This window comes from Pelmatolapia mariae, linkage group LG22 (genome assembly GCF_036321145.2).
Source record: "Pelmatolapia mariae isolate MD_Pm_ZW linkage group LG22, Pm_UMD_F_2, whole genome shotgun sequence".
NCBI classification, from domain to species: Eukaryota; Metazoa; Chordata; class Actinopteri; order Cichliformes; family Cichlidae; genus Pelmatolapia; species Pelmatolapia mariae.
In genome coordinates this window covers 13,825,862-13,838,341 of record NC_086245.2, presented here as the reverse complement: position 1 = coordinate 13,838,341, position 12,480 = coordinate 13,825,862, and the positions used below count along the sequence as shown (strand labels likewise).

Sequence of the window (12,480 nt, the reverse complement as noted above, 5' to 3'; positions counted from 1 at the left end):
TCTATAACACATATATTATTAATATTGACTGGAACAGTTGAGGTGTTTCATATCACTGCCACTGAAGTGCCATATTTACACTCTTCACAGGTTGCAGAATTATTAGTAGCAACTTAGCTTAACTGCTGCTCCTAAACCTACTTACAGGCTCTGCTTCATTTGTCTTTATGGCCACAGCTAGCAGCATCTGTATTTGTCAGCTGACTTCTGTGACTCATCATTTCCTCTAATGGGTCTCATGATTGGTCCAAATGGCCCCAAATCAAAAGCTGGATTCGGGTGCCTCCCAGTCCAAAACCACAGAATTCCTCAGCCAATCGAGCAATGCGAGACTCCATGACATCACTGCCTGAGGAATGAACTGGCATAAGAATTGTTTGGAAAGTGACCCAGCTAAGGAGGGACCAGTTTGGACTGCTCCTATGAGGCTTGCAACCATCAGTCAAAGGGGTCATTTAGGCAGACTTTTGGGCATGTTATGTGTGCGTGTGTTTGCGCAATGCCAGTTTTCTTGTTGAGCAAATAGCAGGGAACATTCCAGCCTCTCCTGAGTGCAGTTAAAGTGCTGCGGTTTTGATGAGCACTTACACAATACCGCGGGCTTCATTGAGGCCATTCAAAACACACATTCTGGTTGTGAGACATAAAAGCACGTACATCATGGCTGAGGTTGTGTAAGCCATAAATACTTGGTCACACATAATACTTTCAGTGTTTTCAGTGTTTTTCAAGTACACATTTTTAGGTACTTTGCTTAAATACATCTAATTTATCTCCACTATGCTGTTGTACACTTGTAATCTTCTGCATTTCAGGCATTTTTACTGGACTATCTTAACATGCTAGCTATTATTGCCTTAAAAAAAAAAAACAGACTTTTATATTTAGGCTTATTTAAGGCTTATGCCTTCAGAACTACCTTAATTCTTTGTGGCAAAGATTCCTCAGAGATTTTGGTCTATACTGATATTTGCTGGCTGCACATCCATTATGTGAATCTCCTGTTCCACCGATTCCCAAAGGTGATCTGTCAGGACCTTCTTGCTGTGGTGCAACAGTGCTAACCACTGTGCCACCGTGCTGGCCTGCATCTAAACCAGGGGTGGGCAACTCCAGACCTCAAGACCGGTGTCCTGCAGGTTTTAGATATCACCCTGGATCAACACACCCGAATCAAATGATTAATTCATTAGCAGGCCTCTGGAGAACTTCAAGACATGTTGAGGAGGTAATTTAGCCATTTAAATCAGCTGTGTTGGATCAAGGATACATCTAACACCTGCAGGTCATGGGCCCTTGAGGCCCACCCCTGATCTAAATCAAGCTAAAGTGCTACTAAGAGGACCAAAGTGTGCCAAGAAAATATCCCCTGCACCATTATGCCACCAGCAGCCTGAAGTGTTCATATAAGGCTGGATGGATCAATGCACTGGTGTTGTTTACACCAAATTCTGACCCTACTAGTAGAAATCAAGAATCATCAGACCAACCAATTGATTTATAATATTCTGTTATACAGTTCTGGTGAGCCCATGTGAACTGTAGCCTTGGTTTCCTGTTTTTACTTGACAGGAGCAGCACCTGCTGTGGTCTTCTGCTGCTGCAGTCAATCTGAATGTCGACATGATTGTAACAAGTGGTTATTTGAGTTACTGTTGCCTTCCTAACACTCAAAGGAGTTTGGAAATCAAGAAAATATTTTCTCCCCGAGAACTGGCGCTTACTGGATATTTTCTCTTTTTTGCACCATTCTCTGTAAGCCCAAGTGATGGAAAATCCCAGCAGATCATCAGTTTCTGAAAAATTAAAACCAGCTTTTCTAGCACCAACAACCATGTCACGTTCAAAGTCACTTAAATCACCTTTGTTCATCCATTCTGATGCTCAGTTTGAACTTCAGCAGGTCATCTTAACCATATCTGCATGCCTAAATGAACTGAATTGCTGTCGTGTGCTTGGCTGACATTTGTGTTAACAAACAGTGAGTATACACGCTATATTGTCAAAAGTATTCAAACATCTGCCTTCAAATCCATATGAACTCGAGTGACATCCCATTCTTAATTCATATGCTTCAGTGGTTTCAGTGCACCATTTGCAGCTTCAGTCAACCATCCAAATCTGGTAAGCGGATGTTGAGGCGCATAGTGCACAGATGTCACCAACTTTCTCCAGACTCAATCGCTACAGTCCTCCAAACTTCATGTGGTCTTTGGATCAGCTCAAGAAGAGAGAGCTTCATGGAATGGGTTTCCATGGCCAAGGAGCTGCATCCAAGTCTTACATCATCAAGTGCAATGCAAAGCATTGGATGCAGTGGCGTAAAGCACACCTACACTGGACTCTCGAGCAGTGGAGACGTGTTCTCTGGAGTGACGAATTACGCTTTCCCCTTCAGTCAATCTGTTGGACAAGTCTGGGTTTAGTGATTGCCAGGAGAACAGTACTTGTCTGACTGCTTTGTGCCCAGTGTAAAGTTTGGTAGAGGGGCGATTATAGTGCAGGGATGGGGTTTTTTTTAGAAGTGGGGCTCGCCCCCTTAACTCCAGTGAAAGGAATTGGCCTGCACTGAGTCCTGACTCAGTCAACTCAAGAGAACACCTTTGGGATGAATTGGAGCCAAACCTTCTCATGAATGATCAGGATTGATTGAAAATTCCCATAAACACTCTGAAATCTAATGGAAAGCCATTCCAGAAGATTTGAAGCTGTTGTAGCTGCAAAGGCTGGGCCTACATCATGTTAAACTCTGTGGATTAGGAATGGGGCATCACTCAAGTTCATATATGTGTGAAGGTGGACAAGTGAATACTTTTGGTAAGATGGTGCAAAACTGGTGGTATGGTAACAGTTCCACCAGAGAGTCTGCTCTAAACTCCTCTGCTGGTTTCAATGAATGACATTTCACGACCAAAAGAGGTGAACTTAGCTGTGAACAAATAAGTGTTACAGAATCTTTTTGTCTTGTTTCCTGCCACTTTAGTTGTGTCACATGCCCTAAGGTAGGGATGGGTATCGTTTAGGTTTTATCCGATACCGGTGCCAAACCGGTACTTTTGAAACGGTGCCGGTGCTTAAACGGTGCTCAAACCGGTGCTTAAAGAATGGAGAACACAAAATTGGTCCAAAAACCTCTCATGTTCAGCTGTTTTTTTTGTTGTTTTTTTTTGTAAAAAGATAACAATGTTAGCCTTTTCTGCAGCTATAGGGCATATATGGTATCACTCTTGGTTGGAAGCAGTGCTTAATCAATGGAAAAAACACAAACTTTGTCCAAAAACCTCTCATGTTTAGCTGTTTTTTTTGTAAAAAGATAACAATGTTAGCCTTTTCTTCAGCTATAGGGCATATATGGTATCACTCTTGGCTGGAAGCAGTGCTTAAACAATGGAAAAAACACAAACTTTGTCCAAAAACCTCTCATGTTAAACTGTTTTCCACTTTTTCTTTGGTCATTTTAGCCTTTTTGGCCCGGGTGAAGGGAGTATCTGCCATCAAACAAGAAGACAGCTGCATGTAACTACGACGGTGTTTGCTAGTTCACCTTACATGCATTAATGTAATAACGTGGTTAGCCTACTCAACGTAAATTACACACGAACAACATTAAGCTACTCACACAGAGAAGAACGGCTGCTGCTGCTGCCATCATCATCCTCATCATTTCTGCTACACTGGCAGGGCTAGGGGCCAGGACTCTACTCTTCGGGTTCTTGGGGGATGTTGCTAACTCCAGGTCCGATAACAGGCACCACACCCGCAGTAGATGTGCACGGCGTGAGGTCTCACAGCAAGCTATCAAACACGGCGCATTTCTCGGCTTTAAAAAAAAACCCCGCTATGCGTCGCCAGGTGTTTCATCGGATTCGAGGTGTTACCTCCTTTGACAGTATCACAGTACCACCTTAAAGCACTTGTTGCAGGCTGCTGAGTTTGCATCTTTTGCTGTGAAGTACAGCCAGACTCTTGACCGCTTCGCCTTGGGCATTTTTAATCTGTAGCTCTGCTCTAAAAGAACGTACGTACCTGGACCCGCCTACTATCCTCGGAAACGTAAAATGATTGGCTAGAATTGGCTCAGGAAAAAAAAGCACCGAAACAAAGCACCGAAACAAAGCACCGAAATGTGCGCTGCTTTTCGGTCTGGTTACTACCGTTTATGTCAGAACCGACACCGGTACCCATCCCTACCCTAAGGTTTGATAATGATAAATGATAATTTACAGGTTAAGTACATTTATACTTTAAGTACATTTTGCTCGTCATACTTCTATACTTTTACCTCTTTCCCCCATAAAGACATTTTAACAACCTCCCCTGTACCCTTAATGGCGACTTTCAAGTTTAGGAAGCTGTACAGGCCCTCACTAACTTCTTATGCACACTCAGTCATTTTGTTTTCAAAGCAGACTTTAAATATGACAGAAACCCCTCAGTTCAGAAAAGAGACAAGGGTAGTCCCAGTAGAGATAAAATGTAAGGTGCATGGCTGTACTTGAGTAAAAGGTTTGATACTTTCTCCTCCAAATACACACACGTTCCCACTGAGGTTATTAATGACAGTCATCCTAAAGGAGGCCAAGTCCACCCACTGCTTGCTCAGCAATGTGTATATAAACTGGGAAGCACTTCAGAGGGGTTCTTGTCTGCACACTGTTTGCAAACCTGGAAAAACCATCACTGCCTGTGAACCATAGCTGTTCTCTTCTCAGGAAGTGCCTGAGACCCCGCAGGTCCATTTTTCACAGCAAGGTGAGGCTCAGACTAAAACACGCTGCTGAGTTTTAGGTGAGCAAAGGGTAGACTTTCTTGTTAACTACTGGCTCTCGTTTTGTTTGCACCCCAATATGGTGACAAATGATATTTTAGAGAGGAAATAGCTGGAAGTGTCCCAGCACAACATAACAGGAAGTCGGTCAACACTTTGTAACTGGGCACAGAACCAGAGAGAAGAAAGCCAGGGAGTTTTTAATGAGCATGCTCTCCATGTAGGCACAGCTGGAAAGCAGAGCATAGAGTGTATGAACTCTCCTGATGCTAACTAATGTTCTCATGGCCACCCTCTCCCTTTCCCCTCACTCATTTCATTTTCCTCTCCACTCCCTGTTTCCCCCTGGTCTTTGCCAAGTGTCTCTCAAAGCAGAGTTTATGAAATATGAATTGTCTTTGGGAGTTTTCAAACTAATCAAATGCATATTGTAGTGATGAAAGAGAGCACACAGAGGACAAGGGTTTGCAAATGGAAACAGCTTTTGGGGGAAAGGGTGTACAAATGGCAGACAGTAATGTAAAGTGATATGCAGACGGGAATAGGAGGTGCCGGGAGGGGACAACATAAAGAATGAGAGCTTGAAAAGAAATCAGATTTATATAAAACTGTTTATTAACATCTTTAAAAAAAAAATTAGACACAGCTATAAAGCTTTATTTGTTTTTTTAAAAAAGGAATGTAGTATGATACATAATGAATAAGTTTTACTGTTATAAAAACAATACCAGCTGAAGCATTTTGAGCACTGTTTGACCTGACCAACACCGACTCTCTGAGAGGAAGAAGAAGAAGAAAAACAAGGCGAGTAAATGTAAACCATGCGTGAGGCACAAAACAGAAGTATTGTATGACAGTCCTGGGGGAAAAAAAAATCTTCATTCTCTCTCATAAACTCTGGTGCAGACAACATCTCCGGCAGTCATTGTCTGAAAGAAAACAGCAACACAGACACAGTTCATGTTTTTTCTTTTTTAAAGCTGTTTAACAACCATTTAGTCAGCAAGAAAAAGATTGAGAACAGGTGTCCTGCAGCAGGATGTCCTTAAAGTCAGCTTATTTTGTCAAAATTTCCTTTACCCAAAGGAAAAACCAGCGATTTTTAAAGGTAGTTACATGACTGAAGAAAAAAAAAGTTAGATTCATGGTGCTTAGAAGATGAATCCCACTAAAATATGGGTGACTTTCCTCCAGAATTTTGATTGCTGTTGTTTTAAGTAAAATATAATGTTTTTCTCATGCAGCAATATCCCATTAGTCTGCTTTAATGCAAAATCTGGAACCATCAATACTTCCAGTTCTGTACACTGGTCATTCTTAAAAAGTGTGGATCAACTTTGAAAAGCCGATAAGAAAGTGAGATCTTTGTTAGGACAGCAGCTGACAGTCTCATGATTACATCTCTGAAGAGGCTGAACTTTCCCCATATATTCAACTGTGATGCTAAACCAACATCATAATGCATAAAAATGTTTAAAACATAAAACTGAGCACACAAAGGCAAGCTTCAATTGAATTCAATTTATACAGCACCAAATCACAAAACTCCAACGATCAGGTATGACCAAGCACTTGACGATAGTGGGCAGGAAAAACTCCTTTTTAACAGGAAGAAACCTCCAGCAGAACCAGTCTTAGGGGGTGGTTAGGATTGGGGGTGAAACAAACATCAGGGGACATCAGATTTCTTAATGTTTTTTTTTTTTTTGTTTGTTTTTTTTTTACAAATTATGATATAATCCTTTTGACATAGCCCTTGTGTACTCCACACTGGGGCAGATTCCCTACTTTAAATGTATTTCACCTGTAGTTTTCACCTCCATTCAAGCACAGCCTGCTCTAACTGTGACTGGTCAACACCACTCTGAAATGGAAAACATTTCAGCAGAGGTACACTAGAGTCTACAAAATTGTGGAACAATTTCAGAATAATATAATAATAAACTTTGAATATTTCATCATTGTAGTTTGTATTATTAAAAGATTCTGACAATCTGGAGAAATCACATGGCCTGTGGTCTTCAGGCAATCAGGGAGCATCACATTAGAAACAGACATGATTCTATTATAAAAATCACTGCATGGGCTCAGGAACACTTCCAGAAATAACTGTCTGTGAACACAGTTCACTGTACCATCCACAAATGCCAATTAAAGCCCTCTAATGCACAAACACAGACATCTTTTCATTTAAACTGGACTCAGGCAAAGCGGAAGACCTTTCCTTAGTAAGTCGAACCGAAATTTGAAATTCTTTTTTGGAAAACATGGACTCAACATCCTGCAGACTAAAGAGGAGAGGGACTTTTCTGGTTTGTTATCAGCACTCAATTCAAAATTCTGCATCACAGATGACATGGAGGCACATCAGCGGGTTGTGAAATTGGCAGCTTGCACATCTGAAAAGGCATCATCAGTGCTGAAAGGCTCATTCAGGTTTTACAGTAACATATGCTCCCATCCAGCATTTCCAGGGAAGGCCTTGCATGTTTCAGCAAGACAATGTTTTTGTTATGAAATTCAAAATGAGCCAATATTTTTCTCCGTTCAGAGATCTGACATGTGTTCTTTGTCCTCTTGTGAATAAAACATGGGTTTTATGAATGTATTACTTCCTGGAAGCTGAAAATGCATTCAAATCTTACTTGGGGGTTATAAAATATCTACACTGAGACTCTAATTGATAGCACTGTTCATTTTGTACTTATTTTTTAACTCCAATTGCACGTACCAGCATGAGCTCTCCATCATTGGTCAGCTCTCGGGTCCACGCCGTCTTCGGCCCATCGCCTTTCTGTAAAGTCTGTTCGCAGCTGATCTTTCTGTCTGTTTCCCACTTAGGAAAACTCTGCAGGGATTCACATGAGAAAAAGTATCAATGCCTGAATGAAGTTATAGCAAAGTTCAGGTTTGGTCATAACTGGAGCTCAGTGTGCTGGTTGCTGCACGTCAGAATGTTTTCACGGCTTGTCCTTCATCACCCACTCAGTATGAAGATGAAGAACAGATCTCTTCGAGTTGCACTGAAATTATTTCCATATGTTTCTTTTGCACAGAGCTGGGGCTAGTTATGCTGTCTTTGGCCAAATCCTGGTATGCATGTACTAACATTACACAGTTTTTGTGTTTTTGGTTAATTTGAAGTAAAGAGACATGTACCGTGCAGGGACGTCCATCCACCGTGGTCTCGCTGAAAGACTGACCCACGGTGAAGGAGACATTGGTGGTGCGGACGCTGGTGGATGTCTTGATGGACAGAGTCTCTTCCTGCTGGGTGATTTCCACTGCCGGGCTGGAGGCCGCTGCCACTGCAATCTTCCTCAAGAACACGTTGACACCTGACCACAGACACACAGACCAAATGTGAAACCAGAGCTGTGCAGTGCTGGTCTCTACAGAGGGGAATGAGTACAATCATAGCTGTGCGTGCCAGTGGTTTTCAGCTTAAACAGGCAAACTTTATCTGAAGGGCATGCATGTTTTACTCTGATTTCCCCACATTCTGCTAATTTTACAATGTCTTTATAGGACACAGTGCTGGGAAGTTTTATTGCATACCCTTCAACAAAATGAAATATTGTCTGTCTTTCCAGTCTGATTCCTCCATAACAAAGGTTATGCACGAAATCATTTCTGGAAGCCTAAACATTTTCAAAGCCGTCTGCGTTGTTGCATTGCCACACAGTAACCCAAGTCTGAAAAAATAAAGCAGCGAAATGTTCATTGTGATTCATTTCTTTCAAGTCTATACATGCAGGCTATAGTGAATGAAGCAAAAAACCAAGAGCATTAATCTCACAGACATATGGCAAGCTTCAGAAAATGGTTCCTGCTAATGAAGAGCACATGTGATTTCCTCTTAACAAGGCACAACATACAGAACCACTGGTATGAAACCACTTATTTCTGTTGTTAAAGGCACAGTTCACTGCAAAAATAAAAGTAATTCATTAGCCTGTCAAATGAAAAACAACCTGAAGTTTGTTAATCCTCACAGCCTGAGCCACTTTTCAAAGAAATCGGTTTGTAATCCTCAGCTTTTTTTGAGATTTGAGATAAGAGTCTGGTTTTCTAGAAAAATATTTCTAATAGTGATCACTGAAGATAAGAATCAGATAAGGTATGACGTATTGTGTGCATAGACAACTGGAAAAACTGTAGAAAATGAATCCATCTTAATGTGTCTTGCAGTTTTGCATCTCTCTTTTTGTTGTCATTTTTGAGTCTCTGTAGTCATTTTTGGGGAAGGTGTGAATGTTTCTTTTTGCAGTTCTTTGATGTACTTCTCAAAGAGCAATGGTAAATGGGCTGGTCCTTATACAGTTCTTTTTTTTACCTGACCATTCAAAGCACTTTATATTTATTATAGAGCTTTTTATTCAACCATTCACTTTTTTCCATCTTTCACATGCATTCATACTCTGATGAAGCCATTGAAGAGCAATTTGGGGTTCGGTATTTTGCTCCAGGATACTTTGGAGACTGAAGCACGGATCAGACCACTAACCTTTCAGTCAGTAGATGACCTGCTCCACCTCCTGAGCTACAGCCACCCAAATATTAACAGAGTTATTCAAGTGAATATTGTCTCTCAATCTGAAATAGAAATATTTATACAGGCTTCTTATTTCATTGTGGTAATGTGTTATTCCTTCGCCTGAACACATCTGCTAAAGCTGGAAGGTTTCTCACCAGGTCCCATATGACACCACTTCTGATTTCTTTACACTGGGTTCAGTTTAAGATTTTGGTGATCACTGTGATCAGACGTATCTCTATATTAGGGAGCTTTTTCAACCAGAAAATCTTCCTGATGGTACCTGGTCCAGGATGAAGAGCAAAGAAAATCGTGCTTTGGGGTTTTGGGGGGGTCTTTTAGTCCTTAAACTGGATCTGCAGACACTGTTGATACCTTCAAGAAGACCCACCTGTGCAACCTCATTTTTATTTACTTGCATCAGTTTAAACTCCTCTAGTAGTCCCATCTATTCTTTTGTATCATTTTCTATATTACTATAAAGCACTTTGTGACTTTTGTTCTGTAGAAATACAGCAAGAAAAGAAAAGGTTGAATGAATAGCACCATGGAAGTGTTGTGAGTAGAGATGTAAATTATTGTGAATGTAACCTTTTGCCGTGTGAGTTGGACTGGCTTCAGTGATTAAAAAAACACCCCAAAAAATCTGATTCAGACCAGATTTGCTCATGCATAACAGAAGCAGCAGACGCTCAGAGTCTCTCTCTCTCTCTCTCTCTCTCACACACACACACACACACACACACACACACACACACACACACACACACACACACACACACACACACACAGCCCTAGATTAAGCCAGAGAGGCCCCAGGCATTGTAGGAAAGTCAGTCTCAGACCTGGCAGTCTGCTGGAGCCCATGTCGAGGCTTAGTTCCGTTTACAGTGGCTCTAATTACAACCGCATGAGCAGGAGCTTGCCACAGATGAGCCTAGTCTCATCGTCCTCCATAGGATATTTGGCTTCACATTTTTAAGGGATGGCACCGGATGGCACTCGCCTGACCTCTCACTCCTGTTTTCAGTAGAAAGCCTGTGTGGCTTAACAGAACCAATATTCCCAGGACCACATTAGCCACTATACAGGAGCAAGCCAGTTTAGCCACATGCAGAGCCACTTCAGACCGCTTCGGCTCTCCAGCTGATTTCTGAGCCCAACAGATGATGCCAAAATGACTGAAAGGACTTTTTTTTTATCGAGATGCATCCCACCTCCTTCCTTTTTGTTTTACAGTTCATGATTAAAATCAGTGCAAAACATGCATGTTTAACGTTCCGCGTGTAAATTATTTTTTATACTTAAAAATAAGATGCTCCTCTTTTGTAATACATGAATACAGTTATTCTGCATTTTTTAAGAAAGCAAATTAAATGAGCTAATTGATGCGAAAGTCCAAATATAATAATTAACAAAAAGCCATTCACTCACCAAGCGCTCTCAAAAGTTCCTCGAAGTTTTCGGAAGACTTCATTTTCCATTTTCCAGAGAAATCGGTGACTTTATTCTCCATTTCTGTGCAAGCACTTGCAAAAATTAATATTATTGGATTATCAGCGGATTATAAACCTATTCTGGTCGCAGTCGCTGTTTCTCTATATGTCTGTCCTCCCGCGTTCACCGGTTGGTAAAGTCGTCTCCTCTGCCTGCATCTGCGCCTCCATTCATTGGCTGACTGCTCGCCTGGATCTGATGCCGGTCCAGCCAATGCAGAAGCCAGTGGCAGGGAGGGACTTTCCCCCCTTGCTCCCTGATTCCAAGTCTACCCTCCACCTCTGTCAGCATGGTGAAAGATTTGGATAAGAGCTGGAGAATTCACTTCCAGTAAGTCCTTTGATGTTGATGGGCTGCCAGCTCGGATATTAAATAGAAGCGTTAATTGTTTTTAAGATGGCACCATGTTACTCCCAGATATTTGACAAGAGCTCCTGATAATAAAAAAACATGGAATGAGGATCGAAGTGACTGAAACTTATTAAGTCTCGGACTATTTAAGAAGCAAGGGTGTTTGGTTTTAAAGGGCTGGAATGTGAAATCAGATATCAGGTTAATGTGTTTAGCTCCAAAGCTGGGTTGGAAAGGCTGCTAATGAAAAAGGAAAAGATAAGACAGCCAGCTGGAGGCATCCATCCAGGAACATGCCATCGGCATTGCCACCCTGCAATTAAAACTTTAGAGCATGAGTGTCAAACTCATTTTAATCCAGTGTCCACATAGAGCCCAGTTTAAACTCAAGTGCATCGGACCAGCAAAAACAAGGCTTGATAGCCCATTAAAAAATGTGTTTCCCTTTCTTTCAGCACAAGAGCAGTGCAGGACTACATCAACAGAGAGGGTGACCCGGGGTGGGTGTGATCAACGCAGACAAAACCTAAAGAACTAACTATCAAAGCAAAGCAAAAGAATGAACAGAATCAACCAACAAGGGAGGAAAGGAGATGCTGAAACATGCCCTGGACTGTTTTTGTGGCCAATAAGACTCATGTTTCACTGATAACTGGTTTATTTATGTGAATGAAAAAGCTTATATTTAATATACCTGATAAAACTTATATTATCATCTCACTCGGTCTTTATCTGAACTGGACAGGGGCTGGTTACTATCTGCTCAGTGAATCACAGGTCAAATGCTCCTTTCCTTTGCATGCAAACCACAATTATAGTTGCTTTATACAAGAACACAATAAAACAAGGTCATTCACATTTAGAGACATTTGGTTTGTTGTGCATTAAATATATTGAGAGGAGGTCAGAAGAAGCTGCACTGTGTCTTTGTGGATCTAAAGGAAGCATATGATAGGGTGCCAAGAGGGGAACTGTGGTGCTGATGAGGAAGTGAGGAGTGGCAGAGAAATATGTGAGGGTGGTGCAGGACATGTATGAGGACAGTGAGACAGTGAGGAGGTGTGCAGCGTGAGTGACAGTTGGTTTCAAGGTGGGGGTGGGATTACATCAGGGACTGGCTCTGAGCCACTTTTTGTTTGTGGTGGTGATGGACAGGCAGACAGATGAGGCCAGGAAGGAGTCTCCATATACTATAATGTTCACAGACAACATTGTGATCTGTAGTGAGAGTAGACAGACGTAACAATAAAGATGCAAAGAGCAGAGATAACCAAACACAGTGTACAAGTGAGGTGAAGAAGAGAGTGCATGGGAAAACAGACAAAAT

General features: G+C 41.6%; 1 protein-coding gene across 1 annotated transcript; it reads right to left on the bottom strand.

Annotated features, from left to right (window-relative positions):
- Positions 1-5,412: 5,412 nt before the first annotated feature.
- Positions 5,413-10,973, bottom strand: crabp2b (cellular retinoic acid binding protein 2, b). The gene is made up of 4 exons (XM_065471936.1): positions 10,740-10,973; positions 7,928-8,106; positions 7,500-7,616; positions 5,413-5,697 (listed from the first exon to the last, which is right to left on the bottom strand). Exons 1-4 carry the CDS (start codon positions 10,819-10,821, stop codon positions 5,647-5,649), a joined length of 429 nt encoding a protein of 142 aa, XP_065328008.1. The 5' UTR covers positions 10,822-10,973; the 3' UTR covers positions 5,413-5,646.
- Positions 10,974-12,480: the final 1,507 nt, after the last annotated feature.

Coding starts and splice junctions, on each gene's coding strand:
- crabp2b (XM_065471936.1), bottom strand. CDS start 10,821: ATGGAGAATAAAGTCACCGATTTCTCTGGAAAATGGAAAATGAAGTCT. Junction 7,617..7,927: donor TGGATGGACGTCCCTGCACG/GTACATGTCTCT, acceptor GAATCCCTGCAG/AGTTTTCCTAAGTGGGAAAC. Junction 5,698..7,499: donor ATGATGGAGAGCTCATGCTG/GTACGTGCAATT, acceptor GTTTTCTTTCAG/ACAATGACTGCCGGAGATGT.